Raw genomic sequence first — 27095 nt, forward strand, 5'->3', positions numbered from 1 at the left:
GAAAATGACTTCATGGTCACAGGGCTTGTAAATGGTGGAGCCAAGTTTTGAACCCAAGATCTCCAGACCCTGAAGTCCTCCTGCCTCCACACAGTCCTCCTGCATCTACTCTATTGCAGAGACAGTGAAGATTAGATCTTAAACCGCCAGAGCCAAAACATGCTTCAGCAGTAATCCAGTCTGGCTCTGGTTGGTGTGGCTCAATTGGTTGGAGTGTCATCTCTTGCATGTGCACGAAAAGGTCATGAGTTTGATTTCCAGTCAGGACACAATCCCCAGTTGGGATGCATCTGGGAAACAGTTGATGTTTCTTTCTCAAATCTGTGTTTCTCTTTCTCTCCCCCTTTCCCTTCCTCTCTCTTTAAAACCAATAAAAACATATCCTCAGGTGAGATTTTAAAAATCCAGTCTAACTCACAGTCTGACCCCCATCACATGACTGGTGAGCAGCAGAATTTAGTGTAGGGATCAGCCTCCTGACTTAAGGCTGCATCATTTCCTCCCTACCCTACACTCCTATCTCATCTCAGCTTTGGACAACCATTCAATATTGTGCCTTAATTTTCATGATGGATAAAGGTGCTTCATTACCTGAAGCACAGAGAAGTGAGGAGCTTTGGGAAGGAGCACCAAGACTAATTATGATGGCATGGGGTTTGGTTTGCAAGGACAGATGGAAGAAACAATCATGCCATGTACAATTTTGCTAAGCAAACAAACATAAATGGGAGGTGGTATCATCTATTAATATCTAAGTGGTATAAATGTCACAGGAAAGGGCAGAGAAGTTATTTACGGGATGTAACTAGGAAATTAAATTAGAAGGGGAAAGGAAAATTTAGGATGAAAATGTGATGTTGATATTTATTAGCTGGTTGGGGAGGGGCAGCAGTAGGCTCAGTGTTGCCTGACTTGTATGTAAAGTTGAATTGAACCCTGCACCCTGGAAAACACCTGAGGGGATGACTCTGCTGACCCCTAGAGGCTGCCTAGATGTTTCTATTTATAATTTCTATCAGTCTTTAATAGCCATTTTTTTTTTTTTTTGGTCTTTTTCTGTGTGTTTCCCCCTCTTTTCTGTATTTCTCTTCCTATTCATTTATATCTATTCCAGGCTCTTCTTCCCACTTTTCTCTTTCTCTTTGATTTTGGATTTGCTTCCTTCCACCTCTAGGCATTCTTTTCTGGCCCATCTTCCTCCTAGTCTTTCTCTAGGACCTGGCGGATTCCAGTTTCTGGGCCATTGCTCTTCTTCTCTGTTCTCCCAACATGGAAGATGAATTTGCCGCTCTGACAAAGAGAGAGAAAGCTGAAAGTCCCTGCCAAAGTTACAAGGACAGCATTTTCCCTTTTTAGTGGGTTTTAATTTAAAAAAGAAAAAAAAAAATGCGAGCCTCTTCTCCCTCCCCTGCTGGATGTTCACTGCTTTCTGGGTTGGGAGTGTCAATGGAAGGACAACCAGATGAAACGCCTCTCCTTGGCTCCATGAAATCTCAGCTCTCATGTTCCTGCCCAGCCTTTGTTTACTGCATCTTTCTGAAATCGAAGCAGAAATGGTAGCATTAGCATTTTTAATAAAGGGAGCTGGAGAGGAGAGAGGCAGCTCAAGGAAGCTGAAAGAGGATGAAGCCAAAAACACTGACAGTCAAAAATTCCCTTTCTGCAGAGAGAGTTCAGGTGGGGGCAAGGAGAGGCAGACAGAGACATAGTCCTCTTGGGAAAAGCATTCAGGCCCATATAATTGGTGCTCCGAGCGCAGGCAGATGCAGTTGCAAAGTGGGAACTTGCTATGCTTGATTGAGTTGGACTCAACTTGATACTGAGGCCCAGCATTGTGAAATGTTTTCTTAATTTAGCCCATTTTCTTCCTCTTCCTGGAATGAGTCAGTATTTGTCCATGGCTGGCAAAAAAAAAATGATGGCCCTGGCTCCCCCCACACTTCTCCTTTGTCTTTTTCCTCTTCTCCCTGTGCTCTGCAGGGCGGAAGAAGAAATAAACAAGGGAGAAGGGGCTATACAGATTCCTGTTTAGAAAAAGAAAGTGACTCTTGAAGACCTGGAGTGGCTGACATAATCTTTTCCTACTTCATCTTTTTTAGGGATAAGAATGCACAAGTTGAAGGGAATTGCTAGGTTTGTTTCCTCATTCTACCTCTGCAGGACATAGCTTAATTGGGATTGTGTCTGTTCCCACCACTGACAGAGAGAAAAAAATACCTCCTTGCAGAGGTTAGTTCTCTAAAGAAAGTGGCAGTGATTAGATCTAGTGCCCCTGATAGCTGGATAAAAAGATGCTAAATAAGAATTAATTGAATATCTAAACCAGAGTCCATCAGGAAATAGCACAAACAGCCAAATGAACCACCTTATCAGAGCTCTCTGCACCCATCACACCTATAACACTGTGAGAGTCCAAAAGAGGCAGAGCCACTTTACTTTTCCAAATCCAATTCCCAAGAGGGCCAGGGCCAAGTCAAAATTAGGGAATACCCCATATCCCCTTGGGTTTCAGCCTCTTAGGTACTTATAAAGTGTCAATTCAGATCATTGTAGGCATTGCACCTAGTTAGAGGTAATGCTAAACCTATTGTTCAGAGCCCTGTGATTTTAACAAAAGAGTGACTATCCATACCCATGAAAGCAATCATTGTAGCTCACCTGAACTGACAAAAAACTGTAAATTTTTACAAACATTTAGCTGCCTCTGGGCTCTACACCTTGATTTCCTCTGTCATGAGCTGGTTCTCTTGTCTCAGTATTTACAGCCCTGACCCAGGACCGTGTGCCAAGCACATGAACATACATATAATTACGAACTGCAACTCTGAAAAACTTCCAAGATCTTTAAATCAAAATACCTTCAAAAAGTGCAGAAAGGCTACTGCAATTCTACCTATGTTCTTTTAAGGAATCAGTGCTGCCTCCAAGTTTCATGTCCAAGGGTAGAATTAGTATCATCTGGAGACTCTCAAAACCACTGAGGTTTGGGTAGATTTGATTTATATCCAGAGCAAAGTTCTTTCAAAAGTTCATTTGGAAATTCCTTTGTTACTATACCTTGTGATAAGATGGTTTCTTCCCCCTCCCTGTCCATGTTTATATATTTGCAAATAACCTGAAGTGAGACCTTGGCCTTTAGGGTTTTCACATTAAAATTACCCTGGTCGACCATTTAAGTGCCAAAAAGGGAAGTTTTCCCAGTAGCATCCTCAGCCAGCTATCCCTGTCTCTTCCCGGAGGTCTTCTCAGGGTCCTTGGTCCCCTTCTAGTACTAGGCTGTCTGTGGCCCAGGGAGATCTTTTCCTCTCCCACCATCTCCAACGTGATTTGGATACTTGCGGTTTCCAAATCTGTATCTCTAGCCCAAATATCTTTTCTTGGTTTCAGGCCTCCAGGTCCAACTGCCTCCTGGACATTTACTTATAGATTTCCTACTAGTGTCTCAAATTAACATGTCTGAACTTGACTCTGAAACCCACACCCACCTGATACTGGCTCTATCTTCCACAATCCTTGGCCTTTATAAATAGCATTGATGATCCCTTGGTCTCCAAGATGGGAACTTCAGGGTTTTTCTCCATAACCCTCCACAATTACCATCTCCTCACATGGACCAGCCATTGGATGTGGCCACCTGTCGTTCACAATAGCGGGCAGGGGGTGAGAATGTGGGTGCCAAACATGGGATCTTTGCTCTGAACCATGTTTTAGGTGGCCTTGCACTGAGTTGGCTCTGTCAGGGTGTCAGGAAAGAGGGGATTGGGGAGGGGAAAGGTGGGGCCTGTGTGCATCTTGCTTTGTGATGCATTGAACTGGTCAATCCTAGAGTTTAAGGTTTAAGTCTGAGAAGGCAGTGACAAATAGGACAGTGCCCAGATAATAGTCGCCAGAGGCTGTCAGCTTTTTGGCAGGACAGGGTGATGTGCCCAGAAGTGTCCAGTCTAGATAAGAAGTGATGGGAGGGTGTGGTAGTAGCTATAGGAAGACAATCCAACTAGGTCTGTTTTGTCCCAGAAAGGTAGACCTAGACTAATAGGTACAAATTAGAAGGAATCAGATTTTAATTCAAATAAGAAATATGTTGAATGCTTAGCACTAGTTCAAAATAGAGTGTTCTGCCCTATAGTGACTGTCTTGGCCTCTGAAATTAGGGAGCCAAAGCCTGTATTGGTGCAGTGGACACATGGTGGTGGATTGGCAGTGATGGCTGTGGTCTCTGAGTCCTGTGACTCTATGATCTCCCAAAGCTCAGTCTATCTCTGGAAGCTGTGATTAATCATATCAGCAACAATTCCAAAGGGTTCGGCCTTCAGCTTTCAGCATGACAGCAACCTCACTACCTGTAACAGTGTTCTTTTCTGGATGGTGCTGATGTAGATAAAGTCCTTCCACGGTCCCTTTTCCCCGGATCAGTGCTCACCATCCCCCAGCACTTACATCGGAGAGAGAGGAAATGAAAAGCCCAGCACCACAGAATGGCGTTTCGAATACTCCATTCTCTTTGCCATCTGTACTGAACAATTACTGAGCCTCGGCCTTTGTTCCCGGCTGCTGCTCCCGCCATGTGGAGGGAGAATAAAGGCCCTGTCTTGGAGAATGCTAAAAGGCCCAAGAAATGGCACAGCTTTCACTGTTTCAATGAGGCGGGGAGGAAAGCCTCTGCTGCGGTGTCTCTGTCTCGCCTCTGGCTGGGCTGTTACAGTCACTGGACTTCCTGAAGTCTCCACTTGCACTCGGCTTGACAGAATGGATTAGGCTCCGGCTGGAACTTTCTACAGCAGTGTAATCCAGCTGTGGCAGACCCAGCAGCTGTCAATTGTGTGAATGCATCTGAGGCTGGTGGGAGATGTGGGAGGAACAGCCATGGGGATCTGAAACCTTTTGTTAGCACAGAGCCCCTGGTTGCTCCACCACTGTGCCCAAGTCCAAGGTCAGAGCGGAGTTCTTGCCAGGAGGCAAGGGGGAGAGAGAAAGGGGGGGAGGGAGAGAGGGGGGAGAGAGAGAGAAAGAGAGAGAGAGGGGGGAGGGGGGTGCAGGCCTGTGTGTAGGGCATTGGAGCCCTAAGATGAAAACAGTAGAAACTACATCTTGAGTTGATGAGTGAGTTGTCTTCAGCAAAAAATGGCCTATGCAAGAAATGGCCCCAAAGCCCAAATCAGGAAAAGGACTGGGAGAGAACAGCAACTAAAAATCTGTGAATTTTAACTATGTTTGTGAACATTTTTCATAGGAGAGATAAGGGCTGTGAGTGCAGATTGAATTAATACTGCCACAAGGATTAAGAGAAATAAAAATGGTGTTTACACATATACCCAGGAAAAGAAGCACTTGGGAAAAATAGGTCCATAAATAAGGAAAGAGGATTGAAATCTGTGTGCCAGAATAACAAGACGGAGGTGAAGAATTGCTTTTTTCTATCTGTCTTTTACATGAAAAATAATAAGGAAATGTAGAGAGTTATACTGATTTTTAGTGAAAGGCTGTAACTGTGAGGCAGGGAAGGGAGCCCCGGGGAATGCCAGGGACAGTGTGGCGAGTACTTCAGGGGTCCCCATGACCCCCGAGTGGCCCAGAGCCTCAGCCTGGCAAGTTTGTTCCTTGCTGACCGAGCTGGCCTCATTCTGGGCTTTACTTCTGTGGTGATGGTATATCTATTACAGTGAATTACTGTGTTATCTAAAAAAAAAAAAAAAAAACCACACACATTCTTGCCTATTCTTAGGTTCTCTCCCCTTCCTGGACTGGAGTGTGTGCCCCTCTGTCGTCATTAATCTTTCCACATCCCAGCATCACTGCTGCCCTGTTCTTCCCCATTTTCCAACCTGAAAAAGCCAAACCTGCACTCTCTTTCACCCACCCCGGCCCCAGTCATCATCAGCTCTGTGTTTTTTCCCCTGCACCTTTCCAAACACCCATACCGCACCTTCCTTCCATTACATAAATATATGTGCACCTGTCTTCCTCCCACTGGCCCAAGAACCCCTGAAGACCATGCAGGGCTTTTCACTCTGTGATCCTCATGTCTATGCCAGCTCATATACAGGTTGTTCTCTATCTGGGCTGCACTTTAGCATCCCCTTGGGTGCCTGCAACATATACATGGCCACGCCCCCTATCAGACCTATGAAATCAGACCTCTCGGGGTTGAATACGGCATTGACATAATCTAAAAGCTCTCCAGGTGATGTTGGTGCCCAGGGAGGGTCAAAACTTCTACTATCCTGATTCTCCAAGTGTGATTCTCAGACCAGCAGTGTCACTATCAGCTGGGATGTTTTCTGGAAGGCACTTTCTCCAGCCTACTACAGACCTGCAGAATCAGAAATGGCGGGGAGCTCAACAATTTACATGTTAGTAAGCCTGCCAGAAGATTCTGGTGTACACTGCAGGTGGAGAACCTCGACAACACAAGGCACAATGCCAATCAATAGTCACTGAGTGAGATCAAGATCATGAGGTTTCACCCTGACTCACAGGTCCTTGGTTTGCTGATCTTCATTCCCCCCAGAATCCATGCAGCTGATGAAGCCATGGTTTTGGCATCTTGTTTTCTTCCTTCCTCTTGTTTCTTCTTTGCATGAGTCAATAACCAACTGACATAACTCATGGGACTTTTCTGTGGACTGGCCAGTCCCCTAGAGAAGAACAATGGCAGACACTGCCTCATACACATGTTGGAACTGGAGGCTTGGGGCAAGCTTAGTTTTAAAAACTAAAAAGCCCCTTTATTAATAGAATTGTGTTCTCAAGCCACATTCATTTTTCTGCTTAGATATCCCTGCCAATTACTGCCTAACTCTCTTATGCCTCAAGCCTTTTTTTTTTTTTTTTTTTTTGCACAAAAAATAGGATAGGTCTTCATCTCTTGCCCAGTTTAAACAATTAAAACTCACTGTGTCCGATGATGAACTCTTAATGCAAAGGTTTTTCTCTGTTAGACAGTGCACGGAGCCTTCGCCACCCGTTTGCTCAAACAGAAATATGGGTTTCCTCCTGACTTCCTCTCTCTTTCTCATTCTACATCCAATCAATTAATTATCAAGTCCCTTAATTTTGCTTCCTTAGTATCACTTAGAACTGTCTTTTCTCCTCCGTCTGCTTCCTTTTTTCCAACCCTTATTTCTCATAGATTACTCCCTGAGCCTGCTAACCATTCTTGCCTCCACAGCTTAAAATCATTTAGCATCGATCCATTACCTTTCAGGATAAAATCCCAGCTCCCTATGTTTGCACACAAAGCATTCACTATCTGACTCTGCTCTGCCCCAACTCTGGCCTCTTGTCCGGGGCTTGTCTCTTGATCACAGGGCTCCACGGGTTAGATCCACCTGCTGTGCTAAGTATCCATGACTAAATCAGGGCTTTGTCTCTCTGTGGACTGTCCTTCCACACATCTTTCTCAATTCTATTCATATGTAGCCTTCAAAATTGGGTTTCTTCCACCTCTTCTGCAAAGCATTCTCCCCCCCCCCCCTCGCCCTGCCCAGTGCTCTGTGAATCCACAATACCTAAAATATTCCCCAATGAATACATTTTACTGAGCATATGAGTTTCCTAGGATTGCCATAAAGAGTGTCACAAACTGGGGTGGCTCAAAATAAGAGAAATTTGATTACCCAACATGTCTGGATGCCAGAAGTCTAATACCAAGGTATAGGTAGCCACACACTCTCTGCAGCTGTCTTTGCCCTTCCAGGTGTTCCTTGGCAGGTGCAGCACTCCAGCCTGCACCTGGTGTTCCCACACATGTCTAAGTCATCACATGGTCATGTCTTATAAGAACACCAGCCATTTTGAAGAGGAGGGACTCCATTCATTATGACCTCACTTTAGCTAATTAAGGCTTCTTGGACTCTTATTTCCAAATAAGCTCACATTCAAGACTCGGGGGTTAGGGCTTTTATTACATAATAAATACATACATAACTTTTATTACATAATAAATACATACATAACGATACATAACTTTTGGGAGGCACAGTTCCACCCATATCACTGAGTCTGATAATAACCCATTGGTTATCTGGTGCCTTAATTAGACTGTAGGTGAACTAACAGATTTTTTAGTGCACAGTATTTTCCAATTTCCTATTTTAGGACAGTCCTTGATGGCATTATTATCTTAAAAGCATGCCACCTCTCTAAGCTTTTGCATTTGAAGTTCTGCACAGCCTCCCAGCTTCTCCTTCTTGCTCTACTCTATCCTCCCAAAGATTTGACTCCTTGACCTCATTTTTTAGTATCCATCAAATCCATTGTCCCTTTGCTAGCTTTGTTGCTTCCCAGCCTGCCTAGAGCCCCCGAGAAGCAATTTATAAAAATACATCCACCATCACCCCCAAGTCCTTGCCTTTTATTTCCTGCTGCTCCTGCCTGGCTCACTCCAGCCTTTGTAAGTGCTCTCCGCTTGCTTCTTTGCTGTTCAGGGGCTTCCTAGGCTGGGAACTTGTTGACGGGTATTGATTGTTTCTGTATCTCCAACCAGGGACTCGTTGCAGCATCACAATCTTACTCATCTCTTGTCATGGACCAAAAGACCTTTCTTTCTCCTCAAGCACACAGTTCTGTCCTGGCCTCTTACTCTCAGCCCATAAGCTCAGCTCTAACTTAGCGAAGCCACAGCGCTCAGCCCCCTTACCTTTCTTTCATCTTATTTTCAGTCTGTCCCCATCTCTGCCCTTCTCACTGCTGTCTCTGAAGTGGATGTGGCCTTCTCCGTGTCACAGCTACATCCTCCACCTTAATCTGACAGTCCAAGTCTTCTTACTTTCTATGGAGTCTTGCCCCCAGCCAACCATTTCTTGCACTGACTGTTAACCTAGACACCTTCTATCCCTTATTCAAATGTCACATGATTCCTTGACCCTATTATCTCTCCATGTCATTTTTTCACTTACTTCCACAGCTTAAATTTCATAAGGAAAATATCTGTGGAGTTTGTTTCTGTTTTTATCAGTTCATTTCTTGATGATTGTTGATCCTGGTGCTAAATTACCTTGAAATTTTAAACTCAGTTTCCCAGTCTCCCTTTTTCTTTTTCTTTTTTTTAATATATTTTATTGATTTTTTACAGAGAGGTAGGGAGAGAGAGAGTTAGAAATGTCAATGAGAGAGAAACATCGACCAGCTGCTTCTTGCACAGCCCCTACCGGGGATGTGCCCACAACCAACATACATGCCCCTGACCGGAATGGAACCTGGGACCCTTCAGTCCACAGACCGACGCTCTACCACTAAGCCAAACCGGTTTCGGCAGTCTCTCTTTTTCTTACACACAACAGTACCACACACATATAGAAATTGTCCTTTCTACTATCAGGCACTTTTTGCTTATTTATAATTATCAAAATCATTTATTAAACCATTTTTTCCTGAGGCTTTACTGTGTGCTTAACTTTGTTACAAGCTGCAGATACTACATGGAAAGAACTCATAGGGTTCTTGATCTCAAAGGATAAACACCAGGCGGGAAAAGTACTAGAACAAACAAGTATCGTACACATCACAGAATACTTACAGGCTTTGAAAAGTGCACTGAGGGAAAATAGAGGGGGAATCAAGAAGCACTAAAGTGAGGGGAGAGCAGGGTAACTTGAAATTGGGGAACGGGGGCCTCCGAGGCTGTGTGCCAGTGGAAAGTGAGAGAGAAGAAGGCACCAGCCAGATGGGGAAGCAGTTGGGGCTTTCCAGGACTAGCACACCCTGGATGTCCAGGGGAGGAAAACTCCCAGCCCCTTCTAGGAACTGTCCATCACTATGGTTCTGGCGGAATAAACAGAGGGAGTGGCTATGGATGAACTTGGTGAAGTAGATAAGGGCTAGGTCATACATGGGGGGGAGGTTTGCGAGCCAGGATGGGACTTTAAAGGAGGGAAGTGACATAATCATATATGCATATATAAAGATCCCCAAGCCCAGGACTTAATTAACCCTTGCCTTCTTAGGCAAGCTGTTGTTGACCATACACACTCAAAGACTGCAATCCTTTCTTCAGAGAACTCATTTTAACTGATAATATTCCACTAATATAAACTCCATGAAACAGAACCCAATCATCTTTACTTCTGCTCATCTCTGAACCCCTAAAGCACAGAGCTTGGCCTATGCCAGCTGCTGAACACATATTTGCTGAATGAATGAATGAATGAATGAATGATCTTACTGTATATCTACTATATGAGTTTTGGTAATTTAACCTGTCTGAGTCTTAGTGTTCTTATCTATGAAACTGGAGATTGTAAATGATTGATCAGTAGCCTTATTATATTACTGTCTCTTCTACCTCCATGGCCTCTGTTTTCATTCTCAGTCTCTGTGCTTCCTTCTCTTTTAATTCATTTTACACCATAAGCATTTGTAGACTCAAGTGGCAGACCTTCCCCACATGCCACTCATCTATTAAAAAAAAAAAAAATGTTTTCCGTAAGTAGCAGCCCTGACCAACTTTAAAATCATTTTTTGTTAGAAATTTCAGCCGAAGATATTCAAAACACTGAATTGTGAGTAATATATTTTTATTATATTTATTGCAAAATTGATTTTTTTAAATTAAATTCAAAATATTGTAGCTTGTGGGGATGGTTTCCGTTTTGGATACATGGCAGTTAATTGGTTGTCTACCTTGCTTATCTAGCTACCTCTTGCCAGATGCTCACAGTTAAAACTCAATCCTACCTTCTCATTTCTGGCAGGGAATGTGGAGGTGGCCTCATCACATTAACCCTCCCAGCCAGTGCAATTCAGGGATCCCCTTGGCCCTCCGGCAGCACTATGGTGATGGGGATACAGCAAGGTCATAGCAAGGGCTTTGGTCTCTGAGAGCAGTGGGCTTGAGCCTTGGCTCTGCTATGCATTAGCTATGAGACTTTGGCTAATAATGTGTAACATTTCTATGCCTCGTTTTCTCCATCTGTTAAATAGATGTAATACAAATGCATATGCCTCAGGGTTTTTTATGAGAATAAGTGAAATAATAAATGTAAAGTAAATATTCAATAAATAATGGCTTTTGTTTGCTCTGTCATAAACATTGACAAATGAAGTGCCATGGATTGTTTACTTGTCACTTTTATCCCATTAGACCATGACAGGTGACAGGGACCCAACCTTGTATCTGTGTGTCCCAGATCTCTCCATAATATCTGGCTCCTCAGAGTTGTGTAATAACGGCTGAGGGAATGATTTACTACATTAATGAAGTCCTCGATGGCAGAGAATGGGTGTTAATCATTTCTGTGCCCCTTGACAGTGTTTAGCAAAGTGTATTTTACGTGGCAATTGGTTAATTATATTTTTCTAGTAAACAAATACATGAATAAGTGAATGAGGGATTGAATTAATAGGGAAACTAGCTAAGTATATGTTGAATTGAAATGACTTGGTAAATAGGAAAGGACTTTGGGGAAAGGGCAAATGTTCTCTACTAAATACAAGTCCTTGATGGATTTGGTGATGTTTCCCTGGTTTATTTAACTTGTCAAATTCCCCTTGTTGCCAGTAAAAATGGGTTCTTGCAGTATTTCAAGAAAGGAGTTTCAGAGGGCACAGGTGTGGGACAAGTTTAAGAATAGTGGCGAGATTTATTGGGGTGAAGGGAAATAATATGCCCTTGGGGATGTGGAGGGGAGGCAAGCTCTAGTAACAACTGCTCCAAGATTCCTGATAAACCTCCATATATTTTGTTGATTTTCAGAATGAGTAGGCTATCTTTCAAAGTGTCCAACCTTCTTCCTAATTCTTCCCAGACTTGTGCTGGGCCCTCCCCTAACCAATCTCTTTCCTGGACCTTCTGGGTTGGTACCTTTATTCAATCTGATCATTTTTATAGATTTGCTTGGGATGGGCTCCACTGCACATGACCCCAAATCCTGCTGCATCGTTTGATTACTACTGCACATGTGCTTACCTCCCCCTGCACCATCTTGGTTTCTGTTTTGCGCATATGCCTAGCAAAGGAATTTCCCCTTTATTGTTTATTTCTCCCACTCATAGTATGGGCCAGTGGACTGGCTGTCCCCCAGGGAAGAGCCTACTTACCCAGGACAAGGGGTGCTATCCCCTGGGGTGTTTGAAACTATAATTTTCAGACTGATTAAATGTAATGTGTAGACTCAACCAAGCCCAGCCAATCTAGTTCCCTTCTCTTTTATTAATTCCAGGCTGCCTATGCTAACACCCTTACATTATATATTAGAAATGTAAGAAGCTTTCTCTTCTTCTCACATTCTCTGCTTCTTTATTTTTTCTCTTCTTTCGTGTTAGCACTGTTTGCCCTCCGACCTACTGGCTGGAATTTCTGTTGCTTAGGTGAAGGAAGGGGGAGCCCCCTGTTTGCACCCTCATTTGTACAGCGAGGTATCACTCTAAAATCAATAGGTGTTAAGCTGTTTTTCTTGTGCAGGGATGGATTTGCACAGATGTGTTACCGAGCTTCTGTCCTGTTCATTCGTGAGCAAAGATAGGTGTCCAGGGATTCCTGCGGCAGGGTATGCCATGGATAGGAGTGAGACTAAGAAGCTTTCAGGGGGATTGAAGTGAGACCCTGGCTGCATTATCCCAGGGTAAAAATCAACTATGCCTTTCCATCCAGACTCTAGAGAGAAGTGGGGGAAGTTACAGTTAGAAATTGACAAGTGTATTTCAGCCATTGAAGTGGAACTGTATTCATTCGTTTAATCTTCTTACAGTCCTGTAAGTAACAGCAGTTATCATCACCATTTCACAGAAGAAAGGCTTGGAAAGGTTACCTGTCTGATCAGTTTCACACAGCAAGGAGCTCTAACCCAGACTGCAGACTCCAATGTAGATCTGCCCCACTCCAGAGCCCACCCACAAATGTCGAGTCATGGGATGATTCACAGACCAGGGGTGGTCTGCAAGGGTCCCTGCTGTCAGTGGCTGTTCAGGATTGCTTTCAGAACCCACAGCAGCTGCCAGGGCATTAAAAGCAAAAGAGGCATTCTGTCAGCCACCTGACTCCTTCCCTCAAGGGAATTGTTGCAGCTGTGGCAACGTGTGTGAACTTGTGAGTGTGTGTATGTGTATATGTGTAACATGTGCACAGACACATGTATGTATGCATGTGGAGAGCATTTGGACCTGTGGATTCATTTATGAATGCATGAAAATCTCAAATATTATATGATATTCTTTTAATGGAAATGTTGAACCACTGAAATAAAGATAACAAACAGTTTATAAAAACAATTATATGTCTTATACTAGTGTACTTGTAATGAAATTTGGGAATCTTAATTCATCAATAAAGGGGATAGGAAGGAACTCAGTATGCTTCATCTCATGATTATTCCGAAATTTGAAAAGTGGGTTCTAGTGAATTTTTAGGTAAGATTGCTGTTTCTGTTTTTATGGCAATGATATTTTATAGGCTGCCAGACTTATTCATAACGATTCGCTGGGGCAGGGAGTGTATAAGTAGGGCACATATTAGGTCTCAACCTATTGTGTGCTTTAGAATAGTCCACTTTTCCAAACTACCGAGGTATATGGTCCACTCTAGATATATGGAATGAGAGCAACTAAAGTTTGAGAATATTATGCCCATTTGGGGGGTGAATCTGATGTCCCCCAATGCTTTAGAATCATTCTGCCAAATGTCACTTGTGAAAGACATAAGGGTTTTGGAGATTTAGTAGCTATGTCAGTGAGGTGATATTTAGAGAGGAAGATTGATAAACAGGTGACCTACTACCACATGGTTTAGGCTAGAATTGCCCTATAAAAACACAGGCGAACAGGTAATTCTTGTGCACAATAGGTTACATCTGCCGTGTCCACCACCTGCACCTAGAGGCCAGACACAGGCAAGCCAGGCTGGTACCCAAGCAGCATCCCTGCCTAGAGACCCAGTACTGTCTTTGTACACTTCCTCTAGCAGCTGTATACCCATGATGGTGAGACAAGGTGTGAGAGAAACTATAGGCTCTGAGATCCATGCTAATGCTGACCTCTGTCCTTGACTAACTGTGTGACCTTGGACATGTCACTAACCTTGGTGAACCTTTGTTTACCTTTACCATCCTGGGAATAATAACTGTATAGCTAATAGCTCTCCAGGTGGCTGTGAAATGATGCGTGTATGGCACTGAGCTTAGTGCTTGCCTGGCAGGTGGTCAGTATTCATTCAATAAATGGCAGCTACTGTTATCAGCTTTTTCTGACCCATTTGACTTCTTTCATTTGCTTTATGTAATTCTTGACCCCAGAATATACAGGGGCGCTGCAAGTCTCTTGGGCTAACTTCCCTCATGACAACAGATGGTCTCTGACCCTACCTTCTCTGATTATCTGTGAGTCTACAGAAGCAGATGCCTATCCTTTCTCCCCATAAGGCATGTGTTAGAAGTTAAGGACTGAAGTCTCTTGCATAACTGGGGTCAGTGTCCATGTCCCCTCGTTCAGTCCCATATTCTCTGACACGCTTTGTGTTAACATGAAGGTTAAACATGGGTTCTACATTTGTGTATGTGTATGTGTGTGTATTAGTCAGCATGATTCAGAGAAACAGAACCCAAAACATGCAGAATATATATATATATATATATTGGAACGAGATACATATATATAATAGCCAACTTGTCAGAACACTTCAATACTGGTCAAGCTCAACCACCCTGAGGCTCCATTTCTGCGTTTGCACAAATGAATGCAGTTGGCAACCACGCTGACTGGTCTCATTTTAAATGTCACACCACCGACCTCAAGTGGGCTCTGAATGATCAAACTATATTTTCCATTGGTGTCTACTCTCCCATCTCTATATTGTTATTATATTTCATATAATCTTTCTCATCAAACTCCAACACTGCTCCCCGTCCTCACCCTCTGCTAATGACCTGCTTCCTATGTGATCAAGACAACAAAGACAATCAGATTACAAGTTTTCCTCACTACACCTACCTATCTTTCCTTGTGCTCATTCCTTGATCCTCCTTCCAGTAATTAGGCATCAACAGTTTGTGCTCCTGTTTAGGATGCTGCCATCCCAACTCACCTTATGAATCTATGGGACACTAAGATATAAGGGAAGGAGCCCTAGATGGAAGTTACAAATCAATCTCCCTTCTGATACACACACATACACACACACACACACACACACACACACACGTGTGTGTGTGTGTGTGTGTGTGTGTGTGTGTAATAATAGCCAACTTGGTTAGGCTTGTTCTATGTAACAGGCACTGTGCTAAGTATATACATGTTTACTTAACAATTCCAGGAACTACTTTACCCACATTTTATAAATGTGGAGCTGGGAGAGATGAAGTGACTTACCTAAGGTTGCATAGTGCAATGGACACCCTCCTCCAGGACTGAACCCTGGTCTGTCAGACTCTCAGCCTCAGTTGTAATAGTCTAATTCTTTCCTGAGTATTGGCTTTGTGACATTATTAAACTAGGTAGTCAGAATATAGCAATGATGATGACATATCTGGTGGGGGTAACTCTTTACTAAATATATATGAGTTATGGTTATAGGTGCTTTATATCACAAGGGGTTAGCACCAAGTCTTAGGGCACCAGGGAAGGGCTACTTTGGGAAGTAATTTTTAGCTAGACTTGAAGAATACTGTAAGTCATCTGAGTAAATGAGAAGGGGAGAAATTCCAGGTAAAGTAATAACATATGCAAAGGACCCAGGCCCTAAACTAAAGCGTCCTGTAGAAACTTTGGGCATCATTGTCCTTATTATTGAACCTTGGATAAAGCCACAGGTTTACCAGATAACCAAGCATCAGGCATTCCAATACTTCTTCCTCCCAGAACCAATACTGGTTGTGAGGACAGTGGCACAAACTCATCACCCCAGCTCACCATTAAGGTCAACTGAGGCATGGGGTGTTTCAGCCAACTGGGTATTTGGAGAAATCATTATTTTACCCTTTATTTCTTTACTTCTATATCTTGTACAAACTACCCTTTTCTGGAAGCATTTTTTAAAAATTAATCTCTATTATTTCTTTATTTCACTGTTCTCCCCTTGCAAATGAATTTACCTGAATGAGAAAATGAACATTTGTTTCAAAGCTCCCACATTATGTATGGTTGTGAAATCCTAGACTAGGACCCCAATATTGGGAGTAGCTGGGTAGGAATGTTTGAAACCCTGCTTCTACCAGAATCTTGGCCTAATGTGGGCCAGAGGCAAGCTTAAGAGAGTGCTTTTATTTAACTATTAGGGGCCCAGTGCATAAATTTGTGTACCTTGAAAGGAACTGTGGGCCGCAAGGCTGCAGTGGGCACAGGGGCAGATTTCAGCCCATCCTCCGAGCCCCTATCTGGCGCCTCCCATCGCCACCCCTTCTCCCCCAGGTCCCAACCTATCTGCCAGGAGCCCCACTTCCGCTGCCGCCACTCCCATGCACTGATGGCGCCGGCTCTGCTTGCACCAACTGATGGCATGGAGTGCTTGGGGCCAGGGCCGGCACCAGCAGTTAGTGCAAGCCAGGCCAGCATTGTCAGTGGGTGTGAGCTGCTGCTGCTACTCCTATCTCCCCACAGAAGCAGGGAAGGTAGAGAAGCCCTCAGGCGTGATCAGGGCCTGCAGTCACTGTTTACACCCACTGATGGAGCTGAGCAATCGGGCTGGCACCGGCAGTGGGTGCAAGTAGCGGCTCTGGCGCTAGCAGCAGGTGTGAGTGCCCAGTGGGAGCAAAGAATTTTCAGTAACAACCAGAGGCTCACCTCAATAACAATGACCAGCGCCCCTCCACGGTCTGGTGCCCCACTCACCTGTTCCACCATCCCACTGTGGCAGATGCCTGCCATGTTCAGCACGTGCCCCTGGTGGTCAGCACACATCATAGTGATTGGTTGTTTGGTTGTTAGGTTGTTCCGACATAAGGTATATTTGCATATTAGAGTTTTATATATAGAGATGGACAAATTACTGTCATTTGTAAAATGCTCTCTTAGCAATAGGTGAAGGGTTATATAAGTTCAAAAGAAGCTCCTAGATTCTGCCAGCTCATCATAAAATGCCTTATTTAGCATTGGCTCTAGCTCAAACATTCTCTCCACACTGAACTGTGTACACATACTGCAATACATGCATACACCACATACATACATGCATGTAGTCTCTCTATCCCCCACGTATTTTGTATCTATCTATCTATCTATCTATCTATCTATCTATCTATCTATCTATCTCACATTTGTTCCCCTCCTTCCCCCTCATAATAAGTTCTCCACAAGGAAGCCCATCTCGGGTACACTGACCAAAAGCTTCCAAGCTCCATCTCAGGTGCCACTGTTAGGTAAAAAGCTGGGATTGGCACTTTATCAAAACATCATTTAAAAGATTGTTGTCCAGAGCATATGTGGTCACTTTCTGCACTGAGAGAGCCATTGTGAAGGGATATCCAGGTATTCTTCTGGTCAGGCTGGCCCTGTAAGAGGTCATCGCTTAGTTGGATCTGTGTTGCACAGTTGAAAAAAGGCACAAGAAACAAGCTCAATACCAAAAATGAAGGAAAAATAAAAAACCCTGAAACAGCTGCTGTGTCTTAGAGAAGAGGAGAAGAATTGAGTAGAGAAGCCAAAAGCTAAGACATTGCTAGTGCTTAGGAAGAAGTCTGCATAAACTGTGGGAATTGTGTCAGGCAGGGAGAGAAGAGAAAAGGCAAAGGGAAGATTACTGATTGTCCTCAGTGTACACAATCTGCATGTGTGTCCTGGGCTGCTGTGTTTTCATGACAATGGTGCTCATCTAAGGCACAGATCATGTGTCTGCCTGAGGCAGGGATCCCAGCTGGTTCCTGTACTGGCCCTGGATGCCCCTGCCATCTGTAGCTGCCCACAGGGAGGACAGTCTTCATGGTTTTGATTTGTCAGCAAGAAGACATAAACAAGCAAACAGACTTTCTTTTGAGTTTTGATTCTGCCAATTTTCCTAAACCAACAAGATGTGACTAGCTTGCCCAATGCAGAACAGAGAATGCTGGAGGCCACGCATCTAAATTGAAGTAAAGAGACTGAAAGTTCTATCCAATTGCAGGGCTCATCGGGCCTGACCCTGTCCTTGAGCTATTTGATGGGCACTCTTCCTACAAAACTACTGTTGGCACCAGCTGCTCAGTATTGCCACCCACTTGTGATGAAGGCAGCACTTTTGTTACCATGAGCAGAGAGAAGCTCAGGTGGAAATTACTATTTTGCTTGACACTCAACCTCTCCCCAGCTCTAGCCCTGAAGACCAAATGGGACTTGCCTTCTGCCTTGATGGGCCCAGGTTGGTCATCTGATCCAGGATATGCCCAGCAGTCTTTCAGGGATTATTATTTCCTAATGATCAGGGGGAGTGACCCTCTGGGTCTACTGTAAAGATAGGAGCTGGAGCTGCCAGAGGCCTGCCTCTAGCACATTCAGTAGCCAGTGTGACCTAATGACACCTGCCGAGTGAGAAATAGCAAAGAGAGGAGGACAATTCTACAGCCCTAGAGACCATATTTCCAGGCATCTTCAAGGCCATGCCCAGCTATGCATGGACATGTGGCTCAGTGATGCCCTCTTCTTTGATGGGGCCAGTTCAGTTCACTCACTTGGACACAGAGAGCCCTACTACATAGGTCATTCCTCTCAGCTGGTCTCAGGTAACTCAGATCCAAAGTGTTTCTGTTACTTTTAGGTCCAGCTCTCCATTGCTTTGTCTGTTCCTCTTCCTATATGGCCCCCTGGTAGCTTCTTCACTCATGCAATTCCACAACTATCACTCCATGCACTGTCAACACCCAGCCTTCCCAGCACCCGGGATGAGTGAACTGACACAACCTCCCTCACTGTCACTTAGTGTGTCCCCTATACCTCCATTCCTCTTCCCTTTTATTCATTCTCTTCTATTTGGATCTATGTGTGTTTCTTCAGAAAGACTATAGGTTCCTTTCAAGGGAAAATCTCTTAATCCCAACTCCTATTTCCTGGCATCACAATTTACACACAATAGGCCCTTCAAAAATGTTTGCTAAATAAGACAAATAAGAATTCCCATTTCTCTGACATTATTCCTGACTGGAGGGAAGAAAATAGTAAATTCTGTTTTATTCCTTTGCTGAAGAATTGTGCAGCTGATTCCTCTTACCATTTCACAATATGTTCTTTCCTCTCTGTGGGTTTAATATCAGTACTGTATAGTCACTGCCTGCAAAATGATCGCTGGGTAGGAGATGGGTGGGGGGGCCCAGGCTTCCATACTCATTATTGCCTTCTCTCCAGCCAACAACCAACATTTACAGTCTGAGTGGGAGCCTGGTATTGCCATTGCATCTGCACCTCTTCCTCTAGAGAAATTGGGGGATCTCTTTATTATATAATAGTATTTATATTTAACTCAGGTAACTAATAAATTTACCTATTTAACAAATGCTTGTATAATACTAAGTGCCAGATACTGTTTTGAACCTTTACTGTATATTAACTAGCTTCTCCTCAAACAATCCTACCAGGTAGATACAATGATTACCATCAGTCTCATTTTATAGATAAGGAAATGGAGACATCAGTGATTGAGGAACTTGGTCACAACTTTATTATTGGCTAAGCTGGAATTTGAAATAGGCAGGCTGGTCCAGAGTTCATGTTCTAACCACTGCACCCTCCTGCCTTTCGTTGTGATCAGGGTGGTATCTATGCTGCACATCTGTGTCCTTTGAATCTAAGTTGCCTTTACCATTCAGGCCTCTCCAGAGCAGGAATTCCCTTTGCCCTGATCTACCTAGCAATATGGTGATGTAGGTGTAATGGTCCTGGCTCATTTTATTACCTATGACTTGATTGTAGGTTTATTAATGTTACTCTATGAAATTAATTGTTCGCATTGTAATCAACAGCATCCTAAAGTTTGGTTCCTCCAAATATATTTTCAAAGAGCCTAGGAACCATGCCAAGAATTAACTCTAGTTTACACATTACACCAGTTTTGAGTACTACAGATGACTCAAAAGCAAATGTGTGTTATTTGAAATTATTAAACAGGTAGTAAAGAAAATGTGACTTTGTCCAAAAGAGAAAGTTGCATTTCTCTCTTCTCTCTTGATTGCCTTTTCTAAGTGTCTAGAAGCATATGGGACAAATAATGATTTCTGGATTTTTTTTCTTCAATTAAGACATTTTTTTATCTGGCCTTAAATCATTACTTATTATTCAACAAAAAAGAATCAGATTTAAACCCCACTCTATGGGGTCACCTTCAGTGAAATTAGCATAACAAACATAAAACCACAGGAGAGCTGTGCCTTTGATGCAGGGGTTGGTTATTCATAGCACAGTGTTTGGGTACTTTTTGGAGCCAATTCTAGTTGCCTCCAAATATTTCTAAATTGGATTCCAGGAATAAAGTGTGTATAAATAGTAAGCGTAAAAAATGAATGCATCCATCCCAACCACTCCCTCGTGTAATCCTAATGGCCTCCCCTTGCAGGTACCAAGTCCTTGGAGTAGCTAATTGGTTAACAGGTTGGGTTAAGTTGGTGGTTCTCAACCTCACTAGACCCAGCATACTATTTTATAACAAATGTTATATAACCTCTTTTATAATCCTTAAATGAAATCCTGTATAATAAAAGCCTAATATGCTAAGTGTTAAACCGTTCATTTGACCATTTGACCATTCCACCAGTCGCTCTGACATGCACTGACCACCAGGTGGCAGACACTCCAACCAATAGATTAACTTGCTGTTGGGTGCAGCTGATTGGGACTGGACCAAATGAGCCTGACACACCCTGGAGACCTCCCAGGGTCCCTCCCTGGCCAGCCAACCTCCCATGGTCCCTCCCTGTCTGGCCAACCCCCATTGGCCCTGATCAGGACTGGGCAAGATGGCCCCAGTTAGTCCCAATTGTGGGTCAGGCTAAGGGAACCCAACTGGTGCACGAATTTGTGTACCAGGCCTCTATAATAGTTCATAAATAGTGAAGTCTGTTAAATCCCCCCCCCCAAAAAAAAAGTATAATGCCTTAACATTAATTAAAAACTAAATAACAAAAAAATAATTTATAAATATAAAAGCCTGAACGACCAGGCGACTGGTCAACCAGTCGCTATGATGCTCACTGACTGACCACCAGGGGGCAGACGCTCAACACAGGAGCTGACCCCTAGTGGTCAGTGCGCTCCCACAGCGGGAGTGCTGCTCAGCTGACTGATGGGTGCCAGATACAGGGCTCAAGGTTAGCCATGCAGCCCCGAGACAGCAGTGAAGCAGCAAAGAGCCTACCCAGCAGTGGTAGCAAGCACAGCGGGGACAGGATGAGCTGGAGCGGCAGGCGGCTTTGGACTGCAGGTTTTAGCTCAATCCCCACAGGCCACACAAAGGGACCCCAGCAGTGCACGAATCCATGCACCAGGCCTCTAGTTTATAATGATATAGTAACTTTTAATGCATACCAGTAAATATTCTGTAATGTTAAAATAGAAGAAGTATATATAGTTCACAGACATTTGCAGCCAATGTAGATTCACCAAAATGTAATCTGTTTAAGAACAATCCAATCTAATACAGATTCTTTATTGGTGATTCAATGACCATGAACAGCATTTCAGATAATGACATGATTTTCCAAAATTATGAACAAACGGTAAAATTTCTAAGTAATCATGTATAATCTTCCCTTAATTTACATAGTATTTATGCACCTAGAAAATTCATCATATGTTAAAATTGTATAAGCTACTCTGTGCTTATTTGTAAATAGAGTAAGTAGCTAGGCTCAGATAATAATAAGCAGGTTTTTAACTCATAAAAGTGTAGCAAGTTTGGAGGGCATGGGGAAATGTGCTGTTTGCAGAGCTGTCTGAGCATGGCCCTGTTCTTGCCTTCTTAGCCCTACCTTCTAACTGCCAGTAGTGTCCTCAGTCATTGTGTCATTCACCTGCCACAGACATCCCTAAATGCCCACTATTGGGTGCTATCCCCTGCCCTAAGAAGCACTGGGTTAACGCCTAGTATTAGATTTAGCCCCAAATAATTATGTTGATGTATTCTCCTGACTTTTTATAGGCCTTGAAAAGTAAATGCATGTCTACAGTGAAATCCCTATTACTGGGTGATTGGGTTGGTATAATTGGGGAATACGTGAAGACTGCTGTCCGTGACAGCAAGGGCTCTGTCCATCAAGTGTGCAAAATATCTGGTATGTGCTTTCCTAAGTCTCGCTTCAGTGAGCAAATAATCTTGGGGTTGGACATCTGGGTTAGTGAAAAGATATCTACTATTTAAAAGAAATAGTTTTATTACTTACTAGGGAGGCTTGTGGTTAAGGATTCTTTTTAAAATACCATTTCAGTGGTTTCTGTTTGAAAAATGAGTGACATTAAAATTTTTAAAAACTTCTGGAACCAGAAGACCTGGAATCTTCCTGGCATTCTGAGTAGGGAAAGGGAATGTGTGGAGGACCCATAGGAACCTTTACCTTGGCTTAAAAGTTTTGCTTAATCTTCACAGTGGTCTATGAGGCAACTCTTGCTAACCCAGTTTTTACAAGAGATAAAATTATACTAAATAAGATAAATAAGCTGCCCAAAGTCAGACAGAACAAGATTTGAACCTGAACCTTCTGATTCCAGAGGCTCCGCCTTCCCTGACAAATCATGCTGCCCCCTTCTCTTAACTGAGCCTAAGCTATGTTTCTGTTCAAGCCACATCCAAAGGACCATGAGTTATTGTGATGGGAGGTCCACCTTAATATAATTTTACTCTCTATATCGCTCCAGTGTTCATGTCTATTAAATGTCAGTCTCCTTGTGGCTCAATGATTATTACATTGATCCCTGTTGTTGTCTGGGTTCCTGCATTCAAGCTCCTGTGTAAACCGACATCAGTGTTGATTCCTGAGGACAGGGCCTAGGCACTCGCTGTCTTTGGGCCTCCAGAGGCCAGCCTGGTGCCCACACAAGGTGGGCAACTGTGCAGGGAGTGTGTGTTGAGTAGACTTTAATGGAATGATGTTTCTCCTTTTAGGCCTTGGCCTTACACAATATTTCAGCGAGGCTTTGACCTGGTTTTGGGAGAGCAGCCTTCTGATAAAATATTCAGGTGAGTGTTTGTCTAGGGACTTGCTTATATATGTCTTTAAGCTCCATGTCCCACTTCCCACTGAGCTTGCTTTCCTAGCGGTAACAAGAGCCTTTGTCCCCTAGTCATGCCCAGTGACAGTGTGGAGGCTTTTGCAGTCACACGGATTATGTGGGGTCTGGCTTTCTTCCTCACCTGCTCTCTGATCCCTGTGATTCACTTTACATCTTGGAGCCCCCAATTTCTACTTTGTTAAATGAGGCTCCATTACATGCATGGCTCTCTGCATCTCCTTTGTACACCTAATTCTACCTTCCTCATAGTCTTAAGTTGTTCAAAATTAATCTCTCTGACCCTGCCACCCCCTTTTTCCAGATCTACTTTATTATTATTATTATTATTATTATTATTATTATTAATTATGATTTTATCTGCCACGCTGCTGATCAAATTAGATGTTTCTAATCCCTCCCATATTTCTACCTACATACCAGGGAATGTCACATATTAGAAAAGTCAATAAGCAGAGGAAGAATTTGGGTTCTCTAAACTGTTTGATTTTTATAAAGTCTCATTCACAAAGCCGGAACACATCTTTATTTCCAAACTAAGATTTTATCCCTTTACTTTGTCAATTTATCCTTCACTTAACTTACATTTGGTGAAGACCTTGCTGGGCCTGCCAGTGTGAATAGAAATACATCACCCTCTGTGATGGCACCATCTAGTGGAGGCAGGGAACAATTCTGCAGGAGTGTCTGATGTCAAAAGGATGCTCTGAGCTACCAGGTCGCATTAGGGAGGAATGGTGAGCAAGGTGAGACAAATGTGCTTCCTTTTACCGCACTCGGATAGTGTGCTGAGCCTCACATATTCACTGCTGCCTTTGCAAACCCCTCCTGTCATCCAGTCCTGGCCCAGGTGTTAATATTGCTCCTGCACTTGCTCCTGGAGCTGGCTCCTCTGCCCCAGCTCCTCCTGCTCCTCCTCCCTGTTCGCTGGGGATGGGCTGGGCTTGTCCACTGAGGCGTTTTCCTAAGGCATGCTCTCTGAGCAAGAGTGCAGATTTATAGATTCACATCTCCTGACGCCTTCTCTTCCCGAACTTTTCTCTCCTGATTGTCTCTCCTGGGGCAGGCTGCTCCATGTTTATGGCATTGGCTACAGGCTGCTTTTGAGGATTTGTGCCACAGGAGAAGACAGCTATATCCTTAGACTGTGACTTGGACATTGAAATTTTCCAACAATGATTTATCATTTAGCTGACACCCCTCCCCCCTCCTTTATTTATTCATTTATTTATTTATTTATTTATTTATTTATTTATTTATTTATTTTAGGTAGCCTTTTTTTTTTTTTTTTTTTTTTTTTTTTTTTTCCTGCTGATCTGCCAGGACCTTCCAAGGGTGATCAAGATAAGGCAGATGGAGAGCCTGGCCGAGTCAGGGTGATGAACATGGACAAATTGCCATTCCCCTAAAAGTCAAACACTAACATTTTGAAAAGCAAGCTCCTTAATGAAATTGCTATTTGAGCAGAACTTGCACCAAAACTGTGTTTGCATCCCCACAAGCACCATTTACTCTTTTCAAGTTCGTTAGCTGCCACCTGGAAGTGACACCTGAGCACTACAGATGGTATTGGCTATGAGGCTGGGCTGTGCGAGCGCTCTTTCTCAGGAGCCAATGTGTTCATCAGTAAGTGATGAATCATTCTGGTCACCAGCATGACAATAATGCATCTCTCAGATGAAATCAGTGGGTCATGATTCCCTGATTTCAGGTATTAAGAACTTGAACCAAAACCACTCTGAGTAAACCTGACTGTCAATGGCCACAGAAAAATCCTGTGCCCTTCTCAGTAACCATTCTTGAAGGAGCATGTGACTCTCCGCTACTCTGCTCACCAGTGATTTCGTGTTCTGAGGGATTCCAGGAACTGCACATGTCATTGGACTGTGAAAGAAAATTTAAATTTTGACATTCAAATCTTCCCACAATTTAATGCCAATGTGCAGCTCCCTTTTAATTGGCTGCTTTTCTCTTATGGAGCCTTCCGTTTTTACCATCAGATCTATCTTCTAATTGCTGCACAGTTTCTAGAACTTGAATATTTTTTACTCTGTACATCACCCCTACTCTTCCCTCCAGCAAGAATGTATATTCTCTTCCTAATATAAACACTGCTCTTTTCCATGGCCTAGATCAACTCTGTTGAGCACCTGCTATTTATTATAAAGCACTGTTTTACATACTGTAGTTATAACCAAAGAAATATATCCAAGATAGTTCCTGACTTCATGCAATTTATGGTCTCATCCAAGAATTGTTCTCCACCCTTGGGCCTCCATGAGAATCCCTAGTGTGCTTTAAAATGACTAATAATCTTATGCAGCACAAATCGATTTATTCAAAAGCTCTGGGGGGTGGGATGCAGGCACGAGTGTTTGTTGTTGTGTTTTTGTGAGGTTTTTTTTTTTTTTTTTACAAACCCCATGGTAATTCTAATCTGTACTAGTGTTGAGAAATGCTTCTCTAAAGCTTTTTCAACCCACTGCACCAATCCATAATGACCTTTCCCCTCTAAATTTCTGTAATTTACTGACTAAAATATTTGTCAATTATTTTATTTCATTTTTTAATTTACCTATTTTTTTTCAACAGTAAAATGGTTGTCTTATTGAGGGAAGTGTCATATATGGTTTTAAATATTTAATATCCAACATGAAATTTTGAACATAGTTGGTCTTCAACAAATATCTGTAGATGATCATTTCAGATATTTCCTGAGGATTTGAAACCATATTAGGAAAAGACCTGATGCTCAACCTAACCTTGATAGCCTGCAATCCCAACGAACCTGGAAAGGGTCCAAGCTAGATGCAGAAGGTCCAAGGGGAAAGGCTGTCTTCGCATCAAGCCCAGTCTAGTGCCCAAGGTGTCCTTTCCGCGGTGGCTTAGGTCACTGCATCCCATTGGATCTTCTGGTGGCCAGAATTTCTCTCTCAGAGACCTTCCCCACAAATATGCACCTGCATCCCAGGGAACAAGACCTCTCTTGGAATGGCTGCTCTGGGGAAAAGTTGAGATGGTGGGCCATGAGCTCTTTGTCCCTTTCTCCACATTCTGCCTCATGCCCAGCCACATGAGAGCATGGGCCTGTTCTGTCCACTGTGCTCTGGTGAGCATTTGCCTCTGAACAGAAGCTTCAAGCTCTTGTTTACCAAGGCCACGTACACGACTCAGCCTCCAGCCAAGCCACTAACTGTGACAGTCCCACCAGCTGTTGAGCGAGAAGGCCCAAACTAGGAGAGCATTCTAGATGCTCACCAACTTCCCTTTGATGGCTTTCTGAGGTTGTTCCTGCCAAATCTGCATGAATGAGAGACAGATGAGATTTCAGGACACTGCTTTTCTCTGACAGTTTGGGCTATATTTGGAATTAGTAAATTTTGCAGATAAAAGAAAACTTTAGAATTTCTTAGGCATGAGCCAGCATGGGCTGGAAAGCTGCTTAGAAAATCAGACCAGCCCCCATCTTCCCACTTTTTGGAAAGGTGACCTTGAAGAGACCACTAAACACATTAAAATATTAGTAGGCAAATGTGTAAAATGGGCCGCATGACCACTCTTGGAGGGCTGTTGAGAGGATAAGTGAGGTGGCTCTGCAGACTACCTGCCCCTTTGAGAGTTCTCAGTAGAGGCTCGTCTCATGGCACACCTGACTTGGCTTGCCCTTCAGGCTTTCACCTTGACCCTACCAGAGATGGTATGTGACACTATCTTCCTTGTTAACTTGGTACAGAGTCATGTCTCAGAAGCTGCTGTGAACTTTGGAAGTTTCTCACAATGTCAAACCCAGATCCACCCTAACCATTAAGTCCATTCTCATTTTAAAACCAAAATAGAAAACAAAACTATGTCCCAATAAATTCCCCCCACCCCATACCCCACCCCAGCATTATTCAAATGTGTGCCTGTTTTCTCTGAAATAGTACATGCTGCCCAATAGTAGTGGGGCCTATCATAATGTTGCTGTCTCAAGAATATCCATTACTAAA

At 43.3% G+C, this 27095-nt stretch overlaps 1 protein-coding gene across 5 annotated transcripts in view; it reads left to right on the forward strand.

Moving 5' to 3' along the window:
* ASTN1 (astrotactin 1) overlaps positions 1-27095 on the forward strand; it is a 253533-nt gene that overhangs the window by 156431 nt on the left and 70007 nt on the right. For 3 of the 5 annotated variants that reach the window (XM_045583192.1, XM_036442542.2, XM_036442543.2), the window contains exon 9: positions 22982-23056. The exons of the other annotated variants lie outside the window; for them this stretch is intronic. In XM_045583192.1, coding sequence (XP_045439148.1) covers positions 22982-23056 — 75 coding nt within the window. The remainder of the gene's footprint in view (positions 1-22981; positions 23057-27095) is intronic. 5 annotated transcript variants of the gene reach the window in all.

The sequence above is a fragment of the Pipistrellus kuhlii genome, unplaced genomic scaffold (assembly GCF_014108245.1).
Source record: "Pipistrellus kuhlii isolate mPipKuh1 unplaced genomic scaffold, mPipKuh1.p scaffold_m20_p_18, whole genome shotgun sequence".
Lineage (NCBI taxonomy): Eukaryota > Metazoa > Chordata > Mammalia > Chiroptera > Vespertilionidae > Pipistrellus > Pipistrellus kuhlii.